Source organism: Crocodylus porosus, unplaced genomic scaffold (genome assembly GCF_001723895.1).
Source record: "Crocodylus porosus isolate Cpor-Errol unplaced genomic scaffold, CroPor_comp1, whole genome shotgun sequence".
Classification (NCBI taxonomy): Eukaryota; Metazoa; Chordata; order Crocodylia; family Crocodylidae; genus Crocodylus; species Crocodylus porosus.
Genome location: NW_017728950.1, coordinates 20226525 through 20250369, shown reverse-complemented (window position 1 = coordinate 20250369; position 23845 = coordinate 20226525). Strand labels below are relative to the sequence as shown.

At 42.9% G+C, this 23845-nt stretch overlaps 1 protein-coding gene across 1 annotated transcript in view; it reads left to right on the top strand.

Moving 5' to 3' along the window:
• The window catches only part of DGKQ (diacylglycerol kinase theta), a 113451-nt gene that overhangs the window by 8846 nt on the left and 80760 nt on the right, over nt 1-23845 (top strand). The window contains exons 2-5 of the mRNA XM_019555213.1: nt 4968-5067; nt 10165-10250; nt 12188-12313; nt 14610-14763. Coding sequence (XP_019410758.1) covers nt 4968-5067; nt 10165-10250; nt 12188-12313; nt 14610-14763 — 466 coding nt within the window. The remainder of the gene's footprint in view (nt 1-4967; nt 5068-10164; nt 10251-12187; nt 12314-14609; nt 14764-23845) is intronic.

Below are 23845 nucleotides of genomic sequence, written 5' to 3'. Positions count from 1 at the left end.
CCCATCACCATTTGCCTTTTTGCATATGTTCATCTCGGATTTTGTTACCAATTGTGTTGTTTTTCACATTTCAGTCTTTTTTTCTGTCTTAGGTTCTACCATCTTCCACCCTTTTTTGAGCCCTTCTATCTTGTCTTGTTCCTTACTGTAGCTGGTTTACAGCACACAGGCTTAATTGCTGCTTTTCCCAGAAAAATGGTTAAGACAATTAAGATGGTTACTTAAGCAAATGGCTGGCTTAGATATCATTCTGCCTTGCTGTTAGCAGCTTTGGTAGGCCACAGGTCATGCCTTTGTATTCCGCTGCAAATCCCATGCTCCCCAATAATCCTAATTATTGTTACCCTAACAGTAAAGAGAGAAGTTTTTTTTTGTAAACCAAACCAGTCCTTTGGAAAATGAAAATGCAGACCACGTAAAGCCAATAAATAATAACGCAAGTATCTGGTAAGATGTTTTTGTTAGGAGGTTAGAAAACGGGTTTGTTTTGGATGGCTAGGATTACTTGGAATAGGGTGATCTTGCCTTAAGCGAGGGGTTGGACCAGACAATCCTACGGCATTTGAAGAGAAAGGGGCCAAATGGACAAACATGTAAACAGAGGAATTTTCCAACCATCTTATTTAATCAAAGCCAAGATGAGGGTGTCTCTCCCTTGGTGTCTGATGGGGAAAAATGAGGGAGAATCATAAAATGACCAGTGAGTTCATAACATAGAAGACAACCTTTTGGAAGAGATCTGCTCAATGACAGTTTTGCCTTGCCTAATTAAACAAACTGATTGGGAAGCTAACAATTAATAAAGACACAGAAACAGGGCTGTGGATTGTTAGGAAAGAGCATGCCAGAGCTTATGACAGCTCTGAGTGAATTGAAGGCAATGGAGCCTGATTTATTTTATCCCAAGTTGCTGAAAAAAATTGATGGAAGAAATCTCAGCTCCTGCAGCAGTACTTACAAAATCGTGGATTACTTTGCGTCTATCTTTTTTTAAAGATGGGTAAGAAGAAGGTTGACCTGAGAAATTATAGACCAGCCAGACTGACTAAAATGCCTGGGAAGTTGAAAGAAAATTTTCAAGCAGTTCATTTTTAGACGTCTGGAGGAAAAAGAGGCAATCCCTAGATGGCTGTATGCGGTATTAAAAATAAATCATGCCAAATCAGTTTGATTACCTTTGGGGTAGTTCATTGTGGGGATGAGGGGAATGTGGTTGATGTAATGTACTGGATTTAGTAGATTTTGATCCAGTGCCATGTTACAGTCTCATAAGTAAACTGGAGAAATGTGAACTTGAAAGAATTTCTGTTAGGTGGATACATAACTGGTTGAATAAATGCAAATAAATAGTAACTAAATGATCATTATCAGAATGGCAGGAGGTCTTGAGTGGGGTCCACAGAGTCGTGTTCTAACTCAGTTGCTGTCAAATCATTAAAAGATAAATGGTACCAGGGAAAATAGAGAGATTCCTGATTGATTGCGTCAGCAGTGTCACAGTTGCAAAAAGCAAATATAGTTTTGGGTTGCATTAATAGAAGAAGGTTATGTAAGACATGGGGGCTGACCGTGCTGCTTTACTCGGCACTGGGTGTATTGTGTGCAGTTTTGGCTTTGCGTTTTAAGGATATGGAGAAATTGGAGGGGATTCAAAGTCAAGGAAGAAAGATAATAAAGGTGTTGGAATATTACGAAGAAAGATTGAGGAAAACTAGGTAAGTTTCTTTTGGAGAAAGGGAGATTGTGATATTAGTTATCAAATAATTGAAAAGTTGCTATAAAAAGAGGTTCCGTGTTCAACTGTTCTCCCCAGTACAGAAGGCAGATCATCAAACAATAGGTTTAAACTTCACTAAAGCAGATTTAGATTATGTCTCTGAAAACTTCTCAACTGTAAGAACAGTAGGACAATGGAATAAGCTGCTCAAGGAATCCCTTTGGGGGTTTTCAAGAGGATTTAGAATTAAATATTTCCTTCATTTACCCAGGGAAACATCCCTTTTCTAAGCCTATGCTTCTGTAAATGATTTTTAACAACTTCTGTCAAAATTAGGGTAACATTTTTTCTTTTCTAGAAACAAAATGTATCCCCCACCTTCCCCTTTTTAAAATTTTTTTTAACAGGAAGCAAAAAAGTCTTGATGTTTCTCCTCTGTCCACCCAAAATATTTTTCTAAGCAATGAACATTCTTGGGTTTACCCATCCTTCCCTTCCTTTTCCTTCCCTTCCTCTGTTCATCTGTCTGCCTTCTAGTATGGGTTTTGTATATATGCTGATGAGCACTGTATCTTGGTGCCTGAGAGAAGATGTGCACCATCAGTAAAATGGTGAAATGATTGTACAAAAAGGACTACATGGTTGATTTTTAACTAGAGGTGCACCGGTTTATATTGGTCCGTATCAAATCGGCACTGAGAAAAGGAAAATTAACTTTATCAGCAATCAGCTTTTTTTGGGCTGGTGTAGCTGATAATGTCATTGATAAATACCGTGAAGAAGGGTGCCTATGCCCAAAAAGCTTGCAAAGAGAGAAATTTTTTTTGCAAATATCTAGTTGGTCTGATGAAAGTTATCACCTCTGCCTTATGTCTGCATGATGTCTTATATTATCTAGAATCTGCTTTTAAGAACTGTTTCCAGTACTTTTTTTAATTAGATCATTATTTTAAATTTCAGCAGAAATAGGATTTAACGTATTATTATGGAGAAGTGAAGGATGACAGTTTATTGGGTAGTCATGGAAACTGTGTTGGTTTGTTAAAGTCTAGACGACACGATTCCTAGGCATGCATATAACTACAGCTATCAAGGGACCGAACTTGTGGACTTGGTCTGGCCTTTGGATATTGTCTCAATGGTCTAAAGGGGAGGTGGAAAGTCTGAGCGGTCTCCACACCTCCATACTCTTCCCTAGGCATACACATTAAAGATCTTGGTGACTTCTTATGCATGCACCATGATCCAGAAAGGATTGACGGTTGCCTACTGCTACATTATATAAAACTTTACATTTTAAGTACTGAAAGCTAACCACAATTTATAGATACGAGTAATTTGAATTCTAAAATGTGAAGAGCACATTTGTTTGTCTTGCATATTGCTATCATACTAATACAGTAAGGTATTAAAAATTGTCTGCAGGGTGTGGATCATATATTTAACTATGTATTTTAATGTTAAGTTTTCACACTTGTTAGTGTCAGTTTCTGTCTTTTAGATACTGATTCTTATGGTTTGGTAGCATTATTGTGCTTGATGAAGAGACTTGATTATAAGATGCACTTACAGCCTGAATTTAATAATAACTGTATCAGAGGTAGGGCATCTGGTTTTAACTGCTCAACTAGGGTGTTTCTTCTAGTCTTTATTTTGGTATTACTTATTTCTGGATTTCAACGATATTACTTGATATGTGAGCAAAACAACAGATTTTATCTTGTGCATTGTCACTAAAAGGTTTTGCTAAAACTATTTGTTTAGCCCTTAGCAACAGAACCTTGAAATATATTACTGATCAGTGGGAAGTTGAACAATTCCTTTCTGGACCAAAGATGGTTGTAAGGCTGGTAGTATATCTTCCTCAGAATTCAGACAAATAATTTTCACAGTCTGGTCTCTTTCATCTACTATAATCAGGATCAGTTGAGGTTCAGAATAGATGTCTTTGCTGACCAGTCTTTGAAACGTTAATTGGCTCTCTTGGCTGGAGGTTGCCAATGTTTCCGGCAGAGGGCCAGACTGTGACCCATCTGGGTCACTGGGACCTGACTGCTGCTGTGGTGTGGCATGGCGAAAGTCCTCTCCATTGAAGCCTGAGGCGCTTCATTGCAGAGCAGCTCAGGTAGAGTCACCCCATTGCCAAATGCTATTGAAGTGACAAGTTCCACAGGCTGGATCCATAAGCAATGTGGGTGTAGGTTGATGACCACTGTTTTAGGTTATTGTCTGTTTTATGTGGGCAAAGTAGAGTATAGGACGTGTTTTTCCAGCTGGTTGGCTCCAGTAGTAGGACAAGTATATGGTTACTGGCCTGGAAAAGAAATATTTAATAATACTTCTCTTTATAAAATTAACTTGCAGAATATGTACTTTTGGACACCTTTTAATTGTATATCCAACCAGTTAGATTATAAACCCTTCAGATCAAGGTCCACATCTTCATATGTGGGTGTTGATCATTTAAAACAGCAGTGCTCTTTTCTAAGTTAGAGTCCTTGGATGTTGTTACATTAGAACTAGGGACCTACTGAAACCACAGCTCCTTTAGTCTTGCTCATTTTGCTGTGTCTCCTTGCCCTGCCACCCCACTGCTGCTAATTGGCAGAGGGGTCCTGGCAGCTATGCCACTTGCCAATTATCAGCCAGGAAGCAAAAAGTATGGTTTAATTATCCTGTGGGTTTTGCCTCCTGTCACTGATTGGCTGAGGGGCCCTAGCAGCCCTGCCCTTGTTGTTGATCGGCCAAGAGGCGAAAACCACGGCATATTTAAAACTGTGGGTTTTGCTTCCTGGCCAATCAGCAGCAGGCAATGGGGCCACTGGGACCCCTCTGTCAATCAGGGAGGGGGCGTGGCAAATTATGCAAGATTAAAGGAGCAACTGTGCAGCACACTTCTGCCACGATTTTGGTAGGTCCATAGTTATATCCTGATGAAGAATGTCTTGCATTCAAAATCTTGTTTAAGTTTATCCCAACTACATAGTAGGTCCAACAGAAGATATCACTTGAAATTATTGCCCCTTGCATTATAGTATAACTAATAATAATAAATGCTGGTTTATTTTTTTAAATATTGAAATTATTTATTTTATGTAATATAAACTATTGAAACCCACATTTTATTTTACATTTGTACCGCTTCAAGTTGACTTCTACTCTACTTGCCACTTGAAAAGGAAATTTCTGTGAAGCATCATTTAATTGTCTAAAATTGTCAAGGTTATACATCCTATATTTTCATTGGTAGGTTCCGGTTGCACATTGTTTTGGACCACCAGGACACTACAAGAGAAAGTTTTGCACTGTGTGCAGAAAGCCACTGGAATTGCCTGCATTTCGATGTGAAGGTAACTTTAAAACATGTGCATGCATCTTCAGGTATATGTTTTATTTAAATGGGGGGGTGCGTGTAATACATGCATATGCATATGCATACACATGTGTGTGTGTGCACGCACACACACACAGTTTCTGTGTATATCATTTAAAACCCCACTGTATGCTAATATTAACAACCATCTCATAAATTCCTTTGTTTTTGCATTCATGACGCAGGCTGTACTTGTACTTTTGTCTGTTTCATGTCGAAGTCAAGGAATAAAATTACTGCCACAAATGTAAATTCTTCACTAAATGTGAACTTTATTATCCAGATTTGCTCTGACTGTTAACTCGGGGCCAGTCTTGATACTTTGGCTGGATATGCCCCAGACTGAGGCAACAAAAAGCAAGTTCTAAGTTTTATTTTACTTACCTTTGTTCAGCTGTGCTAATGGCAGCAAAGTTGAAAGTGAAGAGGCAGTCAGTCTTGTGCTCAAGACAGGAGGAGGAGGTAGGTATGAATCTGAACATATATGATAATGTTGGAAACACTCTGTAAACCCTGCTAAGCATCAACAGGCAGCATAATGCCACCCTCCCTGCTTCTATTTGAAGGTGAGTAACTTCATATTTTTCTAATTTAACAAACAGAAAATCAACATGGAACTTCAACATGCTTTTCTTAGTAAGGCTTTTTGTTATAGAAATGTATTTTGAAATGCATAGTCAAGGTTTTGAGTACTTGTTGCATTTACTCAAATCCAAGAAAACTTTTTAAAATTTACATTGATTCCTCTCCCCCCCCACCCAATAACTACAGTCTATACGTGGAAAATGTAATTTGTTGTTTTTCCATGTACAGAATCTAATTAATAGAAGTTAGTCTTGAATTTGTATCCTTCACTGTTGCGTCAGGGAAGGTAGAAGCTAGGCCAGACCCCCACTCCTTACCCTCCCTGCTTGCCCTCCCAATTCTTCCAGAGGTAGTGCATCACTGATCTTGGATAATACCGCATCACTGAGAGAGAGATGATATATCATAGGTCCTTTGATTTTTAGGACCAGAAGGAAAGGGAGGAAATCTTTCATGTTCAGGTCAGGACAAGCTCTGGCACTGCATCTCCACATCAGTCTCCTTCTTCAGCCTTTGCGAACCTGATGTGCTTTCCATGATTAGATCACACTTCAGAGGTAAGTCCCCCACCAGGAGCTTACTGACACATTGCTTTGTCTTGACTTTCAAGTTGGCTGGTGCTTCCTGTTTTGTAAAAACATCGTCGAGTCCATGGGCATTCGCAGAAGCTTCCCATCCACTAAAAACTCCAGAAGAAACTCTTGGAGACCTGGGCACTGTCACCAGCACAACAAGAATGCGGTGGTTTCATCCAACAACTTGCTGTGTCATGTGTACCCACAATTGGCAACAACTGCTAAGCTGGTGGTACTTATGACTCACGCTTTTCTGGCAGACCCAGATAAGAGAGTCTGCTAAAGAATAGTCACGCCACCTTGAACTTGGACTAGATATGTCAGTGGTAATGTGAAAGAACCGGCTCCTGAAGGTGGCCATAATGCCATCTAGTAGCCGAACTACCAGTTTCTGTCAGATCTTCGGGATAACTTCCTCATGGTCCCACCTGCCAAGCTGTGATGGCAAGTGTACTTTGTCGGGAGATTAAGCCTTTGAGTGTGTGGCCCTTGGATTCGCATGTGGCCTAGCTGATTGGGCCCTATTGGCTCTATCTGTGCCCTCAGGCAGTAACTTAAGGGAGTTAATCATGGCCTCCAGCTACCCCCATAGCCACAACCATGCCTCGCAAGTGTCACTTCATCATTATTTTTCGTGGGACTTCCAAGTCCCATCCACATTCCCTTTGGCCCCTTTTCTCTTGCTGAAGCCCTCAGCCCACTGTTTTGAGCTTTGTCTCCCAGGCTTCAGCCCCACTGCATCCATGCCCTTTACAGGACTTAACACAGAGCTCCCCTTTGGTAACCTGCTGCATGGCCTTCAATTCACCCCACAACCACAACGTGGTCCCCCAGTTATAAACCAAGATACAAGCAAATGCTTCCAGCTAAAATTAAACCCCACTCAGGTTTGATTCCCACAGTCCCACAGCCCTTTGTACTGTCCTATAGCCCTTAGATCCCTGCAGGGCTATCTGGAGCTCCTCTCTTCTGCAGAGTGCTGGGCCAGACTGCTGGCTTACACTCAGGAGGTTAGCTTATACACCTCTGGGCACTACCTTTCTGGTCACATTGCTCCACATTGAATACACATTTTAAAGTACAGTTCTATAAAAAAAACAAAAACAAAAAAAGTCTTACTAGGAAATGCATTTTGGAGTTCCAGGTTGACTTTCTGTTCATTAATTAGAAAAATATGAAGTTACTCACCTTCAAATTTTGATTAGAGGAGGGAGGGTGGAATTATGCTGCCTGTTGATGTGTTACAAGGTTTACAGAGTGTTTCCAAAATTCCCGAACATGTTCCAGCTCCTCCACCATGCACAAATGTTTTCCCTCTAGCACAAATATTCTCCCTCTAGTCTCCTGTTCCCCTGCTGTCACCTGGCTGCGTAGTCCAATATAGCTAGTTTTAAACTCAGCTGCTCTTTCCTTCTTAAATTGACAGTGACAAAGGCCCCTGTTACAAGTACCAGCTGTCCTGCCAGTACCATAAGTTTCCCCAGTTTTTCCTTAGTGGGCTGAGAGCTCTTGCTCCCAGATTGTTGCCTTCTTAGGATCTTATGATTGCCTGGGAATTTTATCTATTCTCTCTTGACTGACCCTTTTGAATCAACCTGATACCGAAGCATACAATTTTCTTGCCCCAGGCACTGCTTATAAAGATGACCTGACTTTGCAAGTATATGAGTATCTGCCACTGCTCTTCTCTCTGTTGTGTAGGCTGCAGGAAAAAAGCCAGCCATTACAGGACCTGTTTCCATGGTAATGCTCAAATGGCAAACTATTGGTTTTAGGAGATCCCCTTTTTCTTAGCATGTCTCTACTGCCTGGATTTTTTTTCCCCACACCCCAGGATCCTAAGCAGTAGATTGCCTACATGCCTTCCTTGTGTTGTTCAACATCATCATTTTAGTCAGACCATTTTAGTGTATCATCTGCCACTGGTAGCTACCTAGCCGTTGTCTGGGATTAGAGCGGATAATGGTCTTTGTGTGGTCTTCCTTCCACGTGGCGCAGCTGTCTCAAATGCACTACCCCTTACAGAGGATGCCAGGATCTTTCTGAATTTGATGGGGTGGGTGGCAAGAGAGCTGTGCAGCTTTCCAGAGGAGTTGGTTGAGCTTACCTCCACATATCTTTCTAGATATCTTAACACGACCTGGATCCATCTGAGGCTATACTGCCTATCAGTGATATGAACTGGGACCCTGCTGTACTTCAGGCAAGCCTCTGTGGTGTTGGAGGGCAGGGTTGAGAAAGGGGGCATTGATAAGAGTGAATAGGGCACAGAGTTTCTCGCAAGGGAGCAGGTTTCTTCTACTCCAGCTCTACTCCATCCTTATCGCTTGTGTTGGAGGCTAACAAAGTGGACCAAACCAAATCAGTGCCTAAAGAAAAGGAGCCATGGAGATTGGACTTTTTTAGTAACTGGACCTATTCCTTTGCAAGCTTACAGTTTAGAATCACAAATTTATCAATGTCTGTTGACACTGATAGCCTCATATCCTATGGCAGTAGTTAGTCAAGAGGAGATCATTGACTTTAGGGATCTGCACTATCCGGAGATGTTCAGATAGTGGTAGAGTCCCAGTACTTCTGACTCCAAAGTACAACCAACTCTTTATTCCCTCAAGGATTCAATGGCTGACTTCCAAACTTCGAGAATTTCAGCTGTATACAGTGTGTGGCTGTACTACTAAAATGCCTTGTGATCAAAAAAGCAAGCACTTACGGTTTAATAAGCAAAAGTCCTTGATGGCTCAGCAAACCACCTCCTGCATTTTCTCCAGTGGGCAGGGAGTTAGACATTGCAGTTGGAGATGGTTGCAAGCATTCCTCTTTCCTGTCTAGAGCTACCCTGGCTCACTCTTTCCAGCGTAGGCCCAAATAACATGTGACCACTTGGTCCTGGACTTGATAGCTTATGGAGAACTACTATATAATTATATATGCTGTCAATCACAAGTTCCCCTTCCTTGTCTCTCTTCAGGGATCCTTCTTACAAGTCTCTTCATGAAAGAAGTCCATCCCTTGCTAAGCGGGAGCAATAAAAGGTTCCTTCAGGACTTATGCATATACTCAGATCAGTTAGGAAAGTTATTTCACCTTTCTACTAACGGTTGTGGTTAAGGCATTTGGGAAGGGGTTTTCTTTATGGTGCTGTAAGAAATCTTTGCATTTCTTAATGAACTTTAAAGATGTGGGCATAATGCTCATGATGCATCTCTGCCTTTCCACAGAATAGGTGCAATATACACAGTGGCAGTGTAGATTTCACCTTACTGCCTCACCTTTTGAACACATGCGCTGAGCACATAAAGCTGCTGCTTCTGATGATTCTTCTATTGCCTGCTTCTAATCCCAGCTAAGGATGTGGCAAGGAAAAAGTCTGGTTTTGATTCAGAGATAAGGGTGCAAGAACACAGGACAATACTACTAACATTTTAGCATTGCATTTCCTTCATAACTTTGTTAAGGCCATAAAGTATAATTTGTGAGCATTTTTTGTGCTTATTTTTGAGATGGGATATCAGAATAAGGTTTGTCTAATTAAAATTTAATTAGTTGGTCATAGTTTTAGGTGCCTCTTCTAAATCTAGGATTTTATTTTCAGATGTGGAAAAAGAAACTTTCCTATTGCTAAGAATTTTCTGAACTCTGAATTCTCCAATTTAAAATGTGAGCTGGTTATGTTAGAGAAGAGGACTTGGTTATGCTTATGGGAGTATTGTCATCCCTGTGATAAGCTGTTGTTTTAATTGAATGGGAAGAAATGGTGAAATTGCTTAAGACAAACTTAGATTTTCTTTCCTACGTATTGATCTTTTCTGAATGGAAAAGAGCATGAGAGAAAGTGTTGTACAAATAGGCTTACTTACTTTTTACACTGTCTGGGAGATGAAACATTTCCTGTTTCTACTTTTTGCTTTTAGTATGTGAACTACACGTGCATACAGATTGTGTTCCGTTTGCTTGCAGTGACTGCCGTCAGTGCCATCAGGATGGGCATCAGGACCATGTAAGAGTGCACTTCCTATAAAATACAACTGTATACTTTAAATATGAAAAAATAATGTTTAACAGCCTTTTATAATTTATAAATTCTTTAAAAATAGCTAGAAAATCTTCATTTCTTGTAATGTCTCTGGGTGCTAAGGATCAAATGCAAAATGATTTGCGAAATATACCTGTTGAATGATAAGGAACTGTAGAATGCATATAACTTGAATATTCATATAAAATCCATAGATATGTAAATCTGACATTTACAGAGGTAGCTGTGCCATTTTCATCCTGTTTTTAAATTTAAAATTTCAAGATACTGAAAAGAGGACAACAAATACTGTTTTGCATGTTGAGAGTTCTTGGCAGTCTGAAATGCTTATCCCAGGGATAGTAAGAGGCCCTGCAGAAGCCATATAACTAAAATATTATGCATCTGAGGGTGCCTCATAGATGTTACTCCAATCATGATATTGTTATCCTTTTGTGATGAATACATCATGCTATGTGCAGGCTGTCAGGAGAAGGGAAAAATGAACAACAGCTTTCACTTCTGCTGCTGAGCAGCTGGGGAAGCTCTATGGTCAGCAGCACTAGTGAAAGAATGAGATCACTCTACTGAGGAGTAATATTCCCTGGGGTTTCCCTGGGAAGCAAGGGGGAGGGGAGGAGGGGAAATCCTCCCCCCAGTTTCCTCCACTCACACATGGAGCCAGGGACACTGGCAGGAGCACAGGCTAGGTCTCCTGAGCAGCAGCAGCAAGGGCCGGGGAGAGAAATCCTCGTGGTCACTTCCTTCATGCACAAGTGCAGGGAGCCAGGGACACCCTGCCCAGCTATAGCACAACCCTGTCTTCCAGGAAGCAGCAAGCAAGGTGGAATTTCCTTACTTTTTGGCTTGCTATGACCCAGGAGACTGGGGTTACCTATGGCTGGGCACGGTGTCTGGTTCTCTGTAAGTTTGGGGGAGGAGGTGAAGGAGATTACCTCCCCTCCCAGACATCAGCAAGCTTGGTAGGCCCAAGCTCTGCTCTAGCTAGGCACAGTGCCCCCCAGCCTCATGCAGGTGGAGGGAAGTGGGGTGGATTCCCCATGGCCCTGGCTTGGTGCTGCCCAGAAGACCTGGGAAGCTCCAGCATGGCAGGAGTGTCCCTTCCTATCTGCTCTGTGCTCGTACAGGAGACTGGGAGAGCTGTATTGTTTCTGCTGGATGTTGGTGTGTAAAGAAAATGAATCTAGGGGTTAGAAATATGTGGAGGCAGCAGTTTCTTGTTCTTTTTCAGAGAAGTTTACACTGGAGATACAGCAATGCACCCTGGGATGCTGGAAGAGCAGCAAATTGCTATCCAGTATGCCTTGCTACACATGCAGATTAAAACTTGATAGCAACCAGCTATAAGGTTAATACACATTTTTGGTCAATTTTAGCTGGTTGGAGTTTTTTATTGTGTGATAGGTACCTTGCATCTGTAGCTGGTCTCAGTTAATTGCTCTGTTAACCACTTAATTGCACAATACCTCTAGCCTATAGAGAAGCCTGAAGAGGGTTTATTGTTATTGCCTCTGGCAAGGCTTTATGTGCTGTTTCCCACCCCAATCTGTAAAATGCAGATACTGATTGTAATCTCTTAATTAGTATGTGTTGAGAATTTGTTAATATTTGCAATGAACTGAAGAGAGAAAACCCAATAGTGTTCAACTCAATAAATTTATTCCTGAACTAGTGGTTTTGTGGTCAGGGAAACAGAACTTTTTAAGGTTCCTTTATAACTGAATTCCTGTTGGAATGTAATGGTATGTTACCAACTTGCTTATCTGTCTCTCAGTTAAATATAGATTTCTTTGATTTATATATTCCTTAAAGTTAGTAGGCCTTATTTTAAAATGTATTTATTTAGCAACACTGTTGTATTTTCCATTATGAATAATTAATATATTGATCCATTTTTGTAGGATACATACCATCATCACTGGAGGGAGGGAAATCTTTCTTCTAATGCTCGCTGTGAAGTCTGTAAAAAAACCTGTGGTTCTTCTGAGGTGCTGTCTGGTATGAGATGCGAGTGGTGTGGCATTCTGGTATGTAAATATCACTGGAACTACAAGCTTTATTAAACAATTGTTTTTTGGATTTTAAAACTTTTTGAGATTTGTTAGATTATCCTTGTAATTTAAATAAAATATCTGGTCTTTTGTTAGCCTCTGAAGTAGGGGAGTTTCAACAGGGTGAATTTCATTTAGAAATTCTAAATATAGGATCATTTGGATTACAGCACAGTTCCCTAAAGTATAAGATGGTTATACTGCCTCTTATCTTGTAATACTGAGTATTTTTAGCTCATACAGTTCAAGGTAAAAAAAATGTACCTACCCTGACATGTTCCTGATTTGTTCCTTTTCAATATGGAACACTTGAATTCTGAATGTTATTACTATCTCTTTCTAAAGTTAACTTTTTCTGTTCTTTGTATGACTTGTATTTAATTCCTGTGCAACGTAAGTGTCCTATATTTTATATGACATATTTAGGAAAAAGAAAGCCAGAGCTCTTGACAGACTTAACACTGATTTGAATCCTGATTTTGTAAATACAGATTGTTCCATCCATCAAAAGCTGGCCCTAGGGGCAGAATACAGCAACAGTGCATAAAAAGAGCATACAGATAGTTAAGGACAATTAATATAGAGCATATTTTATCATTATTTTTAAATACAACATGAATATGTTGGCTTACAGAATTGGCGTCTTATGTTGTTTGATGTTTCAGAAATATTTTATATGAATTCGTTATGCAGAAATATTTTGAAAGTATGGTATATTTTAACATTACTCGTAATAGATTAGCTTTTATGAAGAAATATGGACTTTGGCAAATTATCAGCCTGTCTTATTGACTGTGTTCATTCATTTATTGAGTATGTTTGACTTCCAAGAACAATAGAAGGGTATGCCTTGGATTTAATTCTAGCCCTTAGCCAAGGAGCCTGGCTGACAAACTCCAAAAAGTAAAATTCCAAAATTTGGAAACTTGTTCATTGCTCAGAACTGGGCAATTTGAGAAATTGAATGTAAATATCCATCTTTTGCAAATCCCACTAATATGTGGAATCCAGGGATTCAGATTTTAAAAAATCTTAGTATTACTACTTTTGTGTGTAGTTATCTCTACAAGTTTAAATTTAAAGTAGGTGTTTGTAAGTCCTTTTTAAAAAATAGTTAGAAATTGACACAGCTTTATAAATAAAGTGTAATGTATCCAAATTTGGTTTGAGTTGCAGTCCATTGTGGCAGAGCACTTTTGGTGCCTGCCACTTTAAGAGCTTGAGTGGGAGCAGACCCAATCAGGCAGTCACATGATAGTCAGGAGGCCACCTGATTGATGGAGGGCTGGGCACTCTGGGTATAAGATCAGGGCCAGCCAGCTGCAGCTGGGGAGCCGAAGGGTATATATCTCCCAGCTGGAGTACTGCTGCTCACAACATCTGGAGGTTCAGGGTAGGAACTAAGGGGATGGAGGAGGTTCCCAGTCCTGGGGAATAATTTAAAACTACACCCTGCTGGGGTTGGATGGTGTGGCGGGGCAGTCCCCAGGAAATGCCATACCTGTGCCTCCCCAGTGAAAGGCAAGGATGGGGTGCTGTATGTAAAGCCTCAGCCCCTGCTGCCTTGTGGGTGCCCTGTGGAGGGGAAAGGCTAGGGGGCACACCCTGACAGAAAAGCACAGGGGCCCAGGCCCACTGAGTGGAGCCTGAGGCAGGGTCCAGGCACACTGACAGACACCTGATGCCTGAGTGGGCCATAGTCTGATTTGGGGTTCCCAGGTACCTTGATAAACTCCTGAGGCCCAAGGGGCGTAAGGCCCAGAAGGCCTGGTGAGGGGGTGGAATGAGAGCCAGCGGTCGTGTAGAGTATGGCCTTAGGGGGCGTGAAGAACTGCGCATGGGCTGGCTGGAGTTGCCGGAGTTGAGGCTCCAGTGAAACAACATGAGGCCCAGGCATGTCTAAGGACACCTGGGGCCAAGATAGACCAGAGGCCAAGTGCAGCCCAGTTAAGGGGCTGGGGAAGTAATAGTGGGTAGTGATTTGGATGCCATCTGTGAGGCATGGGGCACGGTAAAAGGAGGGGAGAGCTGTGTATTCCGCCTTTGGCATCAGGGCATTAAATGGGCAGCCTCCTGCCTAAGAACAGCTATTTAATTACAACAGAGATGTGGACTGCCTTAGACAGGTGAGCAGGCCGACTTTGGGACTGACCTACAGACAGCCCCCTGTCACATCAGTTCATTGCACTTACCAGCTTACAGAAGTACTGAATTTGTTCCAACATGTTTTTGTTACAGCAAGTTTAACTTATAAACTTGTTTCTTTTTATAGGCTCATGTTGCATGTTACACTGCTGTAACACCAGAATGTACTTTTGGAAGACTAAGGAATATGATTCTTCCTCCAAATTGTGTGCGTTTATTTTCTCGCAATTTCAGCAAAATGCATTGTTTTAGAATATCTGAGAGTCTGCATACAGAACCAGGTAAAAGACTTTTAAAATGGTACTGAAAATGGGCTGTGTGGGGAGGGAATTTCCAATTTGTTTGTATCTTTCTATTTGAAATTCTTAGTATTGCTAATTTTGTAGCGGTGTGTGTTTTGGTTGGTTTGTTGGTTTGTTTTGGCTGTAATGTTAACTTCTTACTTGCCAAGGCTACTATTTGTTCTTCATGAGAAGAGAGTGGTAGTTAGCTATGTTCAGCCTGAAGTTAGACAGGGTAACACCTCATTCAGAGAAGCATGAGCTTTCATAGGGCAGGCTGTAGAGATGATATCCTCCTCCTCATTCCTGCACAGGTTTGGTCCACTGCCGGACCCAGCATACTAAGTCCAACCTGGCAGGTGAGACCCGTGTGTGTGGCTACATGCCAGGCTGGACCTGACATGCCAAGTCCAGGACCCTGGGATTGTGTGCTTGGTTGGACCTAATGTCCAAGTCCTGAACCATGCACTGGTTCTGGGGTTGTGTGACAGTCCCAGACCAGGCACAAGGCTCTGCACACAGGACATGACTCTAGAACCAGTGTGTGGCCCCAGATTTGTTGCAATGAATCTGTTACTTACCTATCCTTAATGGTAAAAAAATTTCTTTAACTTGTTTGTAAAAATAAGGGTGTGTATTAGGGGTGTGTGAAGCGGGCAGTATTCTATTCGGATTCAGCCTAATTTGGGGGACAGTGATTCAATTTGCTGATTCAGATCACTGTCCCGATTTTTAGATTCAGCCGAATCTGAATCTGAAGATTTGACTCAGATTCCGCGAATCAGCGGTTCGGCCACAGACGCAGTTTTATATGTTTTTTTCCATGTACCTTGAGGTACTAGGCACAGCTTGTGAATGCTGAGATGGTGGGGTGGATGGAGCATCCCATGGGAGCACAGGGAGTCCCCTGTGCGCTCGGTGGCAGACCCGGAAGTGGACTGGAAGTACTTCTGGTTCATTTACAGGTCCACTGCAGAGCGTGCAGGGGACATGTGTTTCCCATCTTCCCCCTCCACCCACCAGTTGGCCACAGGGGGACCCTGGTTGCCCCCCCAGACTCAGGAAGCATCAGTCGCTGAGCTGGAGGGCTAGTGGGGGTCCCCTGCGCACTCCGCAGCATCCCCGGAAGTGGACCAGAAGTAGTTCAGGTCCACTGCTGAGCGCACGGGGAACCCCTCCACACTCCCGGGGGACACATCACCTGTCCCACCATCTCAGTGTTCACGAGCTGCGCCTGGTACCTCAAGGTATGTAGAAAGAACATATAAAGTTGTGTCTACAGCCGAATCGTTGAATCTCTCTGAATACATTTAGAGGTTTCCGATTCAATTTGGAGAGATTAATGGGTCTCCTGATTTGATTTGGATTTGGAGATTTGGCTGCTCAATTGGCCCGAATTTCTTCCAGATTGAATCAGTGACTGAAGCTTCGCACGGCCCTCATGCATATTATACTCAAGAGTGTAGCATATGTGAGAATCAAACAGACGTTGGTTTGTGTCCTTGCTGATGGTGTGGAGCCTCCCTGCTGCTTGGTGCTTATGACATTTCCAGTAGTATTGAAAGCAGATGCTAGCTACTTTATCAGTGGGCTTGAGGGACCAATCAGTGTATGGCAGGTTGTGGCATAAGGAGCTGGTCCCAGGTTTTTTTTCTCTCATGGGAACTTGGATCATTTCGGATGTAGAGGATTTACAACTTGCTCAATTTGCAGCAGACTGCTGGATTAAAGAAGAGCTACTCAACTGATTGGTGCAGCTTTAAATTCAAACTTTAACTTCTCTGGATAGTCCCACAGAACTGGTTGCAGAAGTAGTATCCTTTGAAATAAAAGTGGTTGCAGTAAGTGGCTGCAGCATCTTAACAGTGCTGTGCAGCTGTTGATGGATCTGTTTATGCTTCCAACTGGTTGCAGGCCTTTTATATGTGTACGGGGCTAAGGACCAAAACCCTGAGAAGAATTTGGGTTCTACTGTACTTACCCAGTCTCTGCAGAGGACCATGGTAGTGCTCCCTGTCCCCTTTCAGCCTTCAGAATTCTTTGTGAAACACTTGAGTTGCTATGCTTGAATCTCTCATGTGGAAGCACCTTCCATTCTATCAATGCTTGCATCTGTGGGAGTGAGCTTCAGGTCCTAAAGGATTAATTTTCTATATTTCAAGTTTCCTGAGGATCAGCTGGTCCACAGGCTCAAAAAAACAAAAAAAAACAAACCCCAAACAAAAACCAACCAAACAAAAAAAATCCAAAAAAAATCAATCCCCCCCCCCACACACACAGCAGGCACATTGTTTTGTTGGCTATTAACTTACTGTCCATTTCAGCTTTGTCTTAGTGACCTTCATTAAACTGTTTATTCTCTAGTAGTGAGAATCCTAGTGAAAGGTATTCTGAAAGGGAAAATTACTGACCTGGAATTCTGCTTCTTGGAAGATGTCATTGTCAGGATTCTCACTTGCCTGCCTACTTCTGGAAGTCTAGAAGTTGTGAGGTTTTTGCTGAAACTGTGTGTTGATTATGTGCCGACTTTTCATCTCTTCGTATTTTTAATAATGTTATTGGCTAGCTTTTTTTGAAGCCTTGAGTAGTGCACAATCAGGAATTTAATTAGAAGTTTCCAAGTGTAGCTGTTAAACAGTGAGGATAACGCATGATCATCCAGTAGGCTGTACTGGTTTGTGTTCCACCCTGCTACTGCTGTCCTTGGAAAGGAAGCCTGATCAGGTTTTGAGGAGTTCCTACCTGTCTAGCACTAGAGAAATAAGTGTTGGGATTAAGAATTTGGTCCAAGCTGATATTTTCAGAGAAATAAATCTAAAGGCCACCAGTAACTTTCTCTTAATCATTCTCTAAGTATTTTTTAATATATAAACTTATACACTGACTCCTAAGTTACAGCTCTACCTCAGTGTCCTCTTCCAGGTTGAACAAATGGAAATTTAGCAATTTTTGCAACTATTTGTTCAGCTGCAGTAATGTTTTTTTTTATTGAATGCATAGGCCTGATCTGAGACCTAATTCCTTGATTCCTATTCCAATATATTATCTTAAAAACTAATTGGCATGGTGCATGGGCATCGAACATCTTGACAGATAAAAGGGGATGTGACAATCAGTCAGTGGTGCTTGGCAGTGGCGTAGGAGAAGAGCCCAATGCACGAGTGGCAAGCCTTCCTGCAGTGACTACAAGCCCAGTCATCAGATGGAGGTTGCAGTGCACTCTGCTTCCTGGCTTACCTGCATGTCTTAGTGGGAACTGTCTTTCTGGCTTTCTGCAGTGATTGCACCAGCTTTGACCTGGCTTCTCTATACTGAGCTGTTGTGGGAAGGTTCTCCCAGTCATCAAATGACTACCTGGCTGGAGTCATTTGAGTCCAGTCTTTTTCTCCCGCCCAGGTAGGGGGTCAGGCTTGAAGATCTACAAGGTCCCTTCCGACCCTACTTCTATGATTCTGTGATCCCTGGGAATGCTGAATTTCTTGAGACCTTGCTTGACCTTGTTGCTCTATCAGAGCTTTGGCCACCACCTACATTGCAGGTGGTTCTTGAGAGGGCTGTAGAGCACAGTCTCGAGGCATGTCCCAGTCAGTGAAGCCTGGGAGCATCCAGCATAGTCTGCAAAGACTGTAGGCCAGTCCCGTCAAGCATCTCATTGGTAATCTGTTGGTCCTAAGTGACACCAAGGATTTTTCTGAGATAGTGAAGGTGGAAGCTGTTCAATCATTGCTCCTGTTTGGAGTATGTGACTCAGCTTTCAGAACCAGGAAGGAGGGTACTGAGAATACAAGCCTGATAGATGGATTCTCACTTGCCTGCCTACTTCTGGAAGTCTAGAAGTTGTGGGGTTTTTGCTGAAACAGTTGTTGTACTGGACTTGTGAGGTAAGTTTGCCAAAAGTAACAGAGGTATTTCCAGTTCTCACATCAAGTTCTCTATCAAGGCTAAGTGCGCTGGTAGGAGTTGAGCCAAGATAAAGTGGTCTATGCCCTCCAGAGCTTCATTATTAACATAGATTTTGGGTGGGACATTGATGCCCTGAGACATAACTCTTTTCTTGATACGGATTGCTATGCCAAACTTGATGCATGCATCAGAGAATTTGTTCATCATGATCTGCAGTTCATCAAGTGAGTTAGAGACTGATGCAACGTCATCTGCAAAGAGCAGATCCCGAGCAGTGAATATGCCTTTTGCTCTGAAATTGTCTGATGTTAAACAAGATGCTGTCCAACCTTGATTTAGTTAGTACACCAGATTGATTGTTTCTGAAAGCATAGTTAAGAAGGATAGAGGAGAAAATGCCAAAACTGGTAGGTGATAAAACACAGCTTTGCTTCATACCAATCTCAGTGCTAAACTCGGATGTTTCGTTTTCACACTGGATGGTTGTCTTTGTTCCTTCATGGAGCTCATTGAATAGGGAGAGCACCTTTTGCAGCCAGCCAGTTTTTAACAGGATCTTGTAGATGCCATTCCTGCTAACTGTGTTGAATGTCTTTTGTAGGTAGACAAATGCTATGTAGAGAGGTGCCTGTTCACAGATTTTTTTTTTTCTTGCAACAAATGCAGTGTGAAGGACATGTCAGTGATGGAGCATCCAGCTCTGAACCCACCCTGGCTCTCAGGGTGGAATCTCTCAGAAAGAACTTGGAGTCTTTTAAGCAGTACCCTTGTAAGCACCTTGTTTACCATGCTGAGCAGAGATTCCTCAGTAGTTGTTGCAATCTGCTCTGTTGCCTTTATTTTTGTATAGAGTAACTATATTTGCATCTTTCAGATCCTGGAGTATACAGCTTTCTTCTCAGCAGGCACAGAGAAGTCGGTGGATGTTGTTCACAAGCTTTCTCCCCCACTCTTTAGAAACTCTGGAGGTATCTGATCATTGCCTGCTGCTTTCTCAGATGCAATGTCTTTGATAGCTTTCTCTGCATCTTCGAGAATTGGTGTTTGGTCCAGCTCCTGCATCGTTGGAAGCTGGGGAATGGCAGCTAAGGCAATATTACAGAAAATGGCATCCTTTGAGTAGTTCTTTGTAACGCTCAGTCCATTGGTCAAGTTGTTCTTGCCTGTCAGTTAGGATGGTACTGTCTTTTGTTTTTAGGTTTGCCATCTTTTTACAAGTTGGACAAAGTGCCTCTTTAATTCTATCACAGGTACCATGAAGGTTGCCTCTTTCAAGGCAGATATGAATCTTTCTGCACATGTCTTGCCAGTACTTCTGGGTACATTCTCTGGTGGCTTTCTGGACTGCAGCCTCAGCCTCTTTGAACTTAACGTTTCCTGACTCGGTTGTTGAAGTAGAGCAGTGGTCACCAACCAGTCGATCTTGATCAACTTGGTTGATTGTGGAGCCTCTTGACAGTTGATCTTAGTCTGTCAAACTCCATAATCGGGAGGGGCAAGACACACGTTGCTGGGCTGGGCTGGGCTGGGTGAGTGGGGTCAGAGCTCGGACAGCTTGTGGAGCTGGGGGTGCGGTAGATCCGGGGGTGCCAAAAAGTGGTATTCACCATAAAAGGGTTGGAGACCACTGAAGTAGAGGTAAGTGAGCTTTTTTTTTTCTTTTCTATGAGGTGGGAGTAGCAGATTTTCATATGCTGCGGCCCAGTTGGGTTGTCCTTTTCTTTGTTGTTCAAAAGACATCCTTGCCATTAGTCAGTGTCTTGTTCTTGAAATTTTCCCACAAAGTGTCAGAATCAGGGGAATCAAGTTGATCATTTTCAGAAGGACACCCAGGCACACATTGAAACTTTACACAAGTGTCAGAGTCCTTCATGTTGATGCAAGGTTTGCCTTTTGGCTTCACATGATGGATGTTTGTAGGGTGTAATTGGAGTTTGGCCCTGACAAGAGCATGGTCAGCATTGCAATCAGCACTATACATTGATTGAGCACATAGTATATTACTAAAGTTTCTATGATGCATCAGGATGAGCTCAAGCTAATGCCAGTGTCCTGAGTGGGAGTGGTTACATGGGTCCTTGCTGCAGCTGCTCCCAGCACAACAGGTATTTGAGACTATCAGCTCACAAAAGGCACAAAGCTCAAGGATATGCTAGCCATTTTCGTTAAGGCTACCTGTACTGTATTGGCCGGTGATGTGTCCCCATTGCACCCAGTCCTTACCCACACAGGCACTGAAATCACTGAGAACAGTGAGTCTGTTCCTCACAGGGACATTCTTGATGATTTGGTCCAGTTGGCAATAGAACTCCATCTTTTTTGCTGTGTGGAATAGTTAAGTTGTTGGTCCATCAATGGTTAGAAAAGTTAGGGTTCTTGAGTTCATGTTCACATTCAGCCATGTGATCCTCTCATCACAGAATCATAGTGCTGGAAGGAACCCCCAAGGATCATTGGGTCCAGCCTTCTGCATGAGCAGGAAAGACACCTGGGGTCAGATGACCTCAGCCAGGTGACTGTCCAGTCTTCTCTTGAAGACCTCTAGGGTAGATGATCGTACTACCTCCGAGGGGAGCTTGTTCCATTGTCTGGATACCCTAGTTGTAAAGAAGTTTTTCCTAATGTTCAGCCTGAAACTATCTTCCAGGAGTTTGTGGCTGTATCTATTTTTCCCTCAGGGCGCCCTGGTGAACAGTTGTTTACTGAGCCTCTGATGTACACCTCTGATGTAGTGGTAAGCTGCAATCAGGTCCCCTCTCAGCCTTCTCTTCTTTAGGCTGAAGAGTCCAAGATCCCTCAGCCTCTCCTCATATGGCTTGCCATGCAAGTCCCTGATCATACGGTTGGCCCTTCTCTGGACCCTCTCGAGCTTTAGCGCGGCTTTGTTAGGACTCGACACAATACTCCAGCTGTGGCCGCACCAATGTTGAGTAAAGTGGGAGAATCACTTCTTTGGATTTACTGGAGCTGCATCAATTGATGCATGCCAGAGTTTTATTGGCCCTAGCAACTTCTGCATTACGTTGCTGGCTCATGTTCATGCTGGGGTCTATTGTTATCCCTGGATCCCTTTAATTTGTAGTGCTGTTCAGGTTAGCAATGCCCAGTCTGTAGGTGCGCTGTGGGTTCTTCCTTTCCAAATGCAGCACTTTGCATTTCTCTGTGTTGAACCTCATCTGGTTCTGTTCTGCCCAACATGCCAGCCTGTCTAGGTCTGCTTGCATCTGCAGCCTATCTGCAGGTGTGCCCACACAACCCCGTATCTTGGTGTCATCCACGAACTTGGCCAATGGGCTTTTCACCCCCTCATCCAGGTCATTGATGAAGATATTGAACAGCACTGGGCCAAGTACCAACCCCTGGTGTACACCGCTGCCCAAATCTCACTGGGATAACACCGATCCATTCATTTGGACTCCCTGCATCCTACCCCGCAACCAGTTTCACACCCACTTGAGGATCCTGAAGTTGAGCCCAATATCTTCCAGTTTTTTGATCAGTACCTCGTGGGATATGAGGTCAAAGGCTTCCTGGAAGTTGAAGTATATGATGTCAACCTCTTTTCTCTAGTCCAGGTGACAAGTCACCTGATCATAGAAAGGAATGAGGTTGGTGAGACGAGACCTGCCCATGAAAAAGCCATGCTGGCTGTCATTCACTATCATGCCTTCTGCAAGTTTGTCATATATAACCTCTTTGATGAATGTTTCTAGAATTTTCCCTGGAATAGAGTTAAGCTAATTGGCCTATAGTTTTCCAGGTCTTCACACTTCCCATTTTTGAAGAAGGGTACAACATTGACCCTCTTTCAGTCCTCTGGGATTTCTCCAGAGGCCATTGATTTTTAAAAGACCTTTGCCAGGGGCTCTGTGATTGCTTTGGCAACTCTTGCAGCACTCTTGGGTAGAGTTCATCCGATCCTGCTGATTTTTATATGCATCTAATTTCTTTAATTGGTCGTACACCTGTTCTATGGCAGTGGTGGGAACGGTGTCAATCCTGCCCTGCTTGTTCTGTGCCCTACCTGGCATGTTGTTCCCCTTGGTCCTGTGAACAACCGAGGCAAAGTAGTCATTTAGGAGTTCTCTGTTTTCCTGAGTGGTAGTGACCAGGTATCCTGAAGCATTGAGCAGCAGCCCCACACTCCCATTAGTTTTTCTTTTTCTCCCTATGTAGCTAAAGAAGGACTTCTTGTTGTCCTTGATTCTTGTAGCTAGTTTTAGTTTGGTTTCTGCCTTAGCATGCCTAATCTGGTTTCTACAACTGCGGGCCATTGTTGGGTAGTCTTCCTTAGAGACTGTCCCAAGCTTCCATTATTTGTACGCCTCTTTCTTTTTCTGTAAGAGGGCTGCAACTTCCCTGCTTAGCCAAGAGGGTTTTTTGACCCTTCTGCTACTTTTTCTATGTAAGGGAATGGATTGTCTCTGAGACTTAGGGAATGACCATTCTTCTTGTGATCCCTTTACCTGTGGTCCTTGGTCTCTCAGGGCATTCTCTCTTAGTGGCCTGAGCTTATTAAAATTCGCTTTTTTGAAGTCTAAGACTTTGAGCTTGATACCTGTTTCATCAGCCTTGCAATGGACTGTGAACGTAATGATTTCATGGTCACTATCGGCTAGGCTGCCCTCTGTGTTTAAGTTGGTCACTGGGTTATCCCCTTTGGCCAGGAACAGGTCAAGAACTGCATTGCCTCTAGTTGGCCTGTGCACCTCCTGAGTCAAAAAAAAAGCTCTTTGGGTGCTGGTCAGCAAGGATTGTGATCAATCCAAGCTGGCCGAGCACTCCTCCCAGGAGATGTTTCATAGTTTGTAGGGTTGGAAAGGACCTGGGCAGATCATTTGACCCCCTGCCTTGGCAGGAAAAAGCCCTGGGGTCAAACGACCCCAGCAAGGTGTTCATCTAGCCTTGTCTTAAAGACCCCCAGGATAGGAGCCAGCACCACTTCTCTTGGAAGTTTCAGATCCTAGCCGCCCTGACAGTGAAGTAGCGCCTCCTAATGTCTAGTCTGAATCTACCCTCTGCCAGCTTGTGACCATTATTTCTAGTCACTCCTGGTAGGCTCAGGGGAAAAGGGACTCCCCCAGTGCCTGCTGGTCCCCTCTGACTAGTTTACAGATGGCCACTAGATCCTCCCTCCGCCTTCTTTTGTGGAGGTTGAACAGGTTCAGGTCCCATAGCC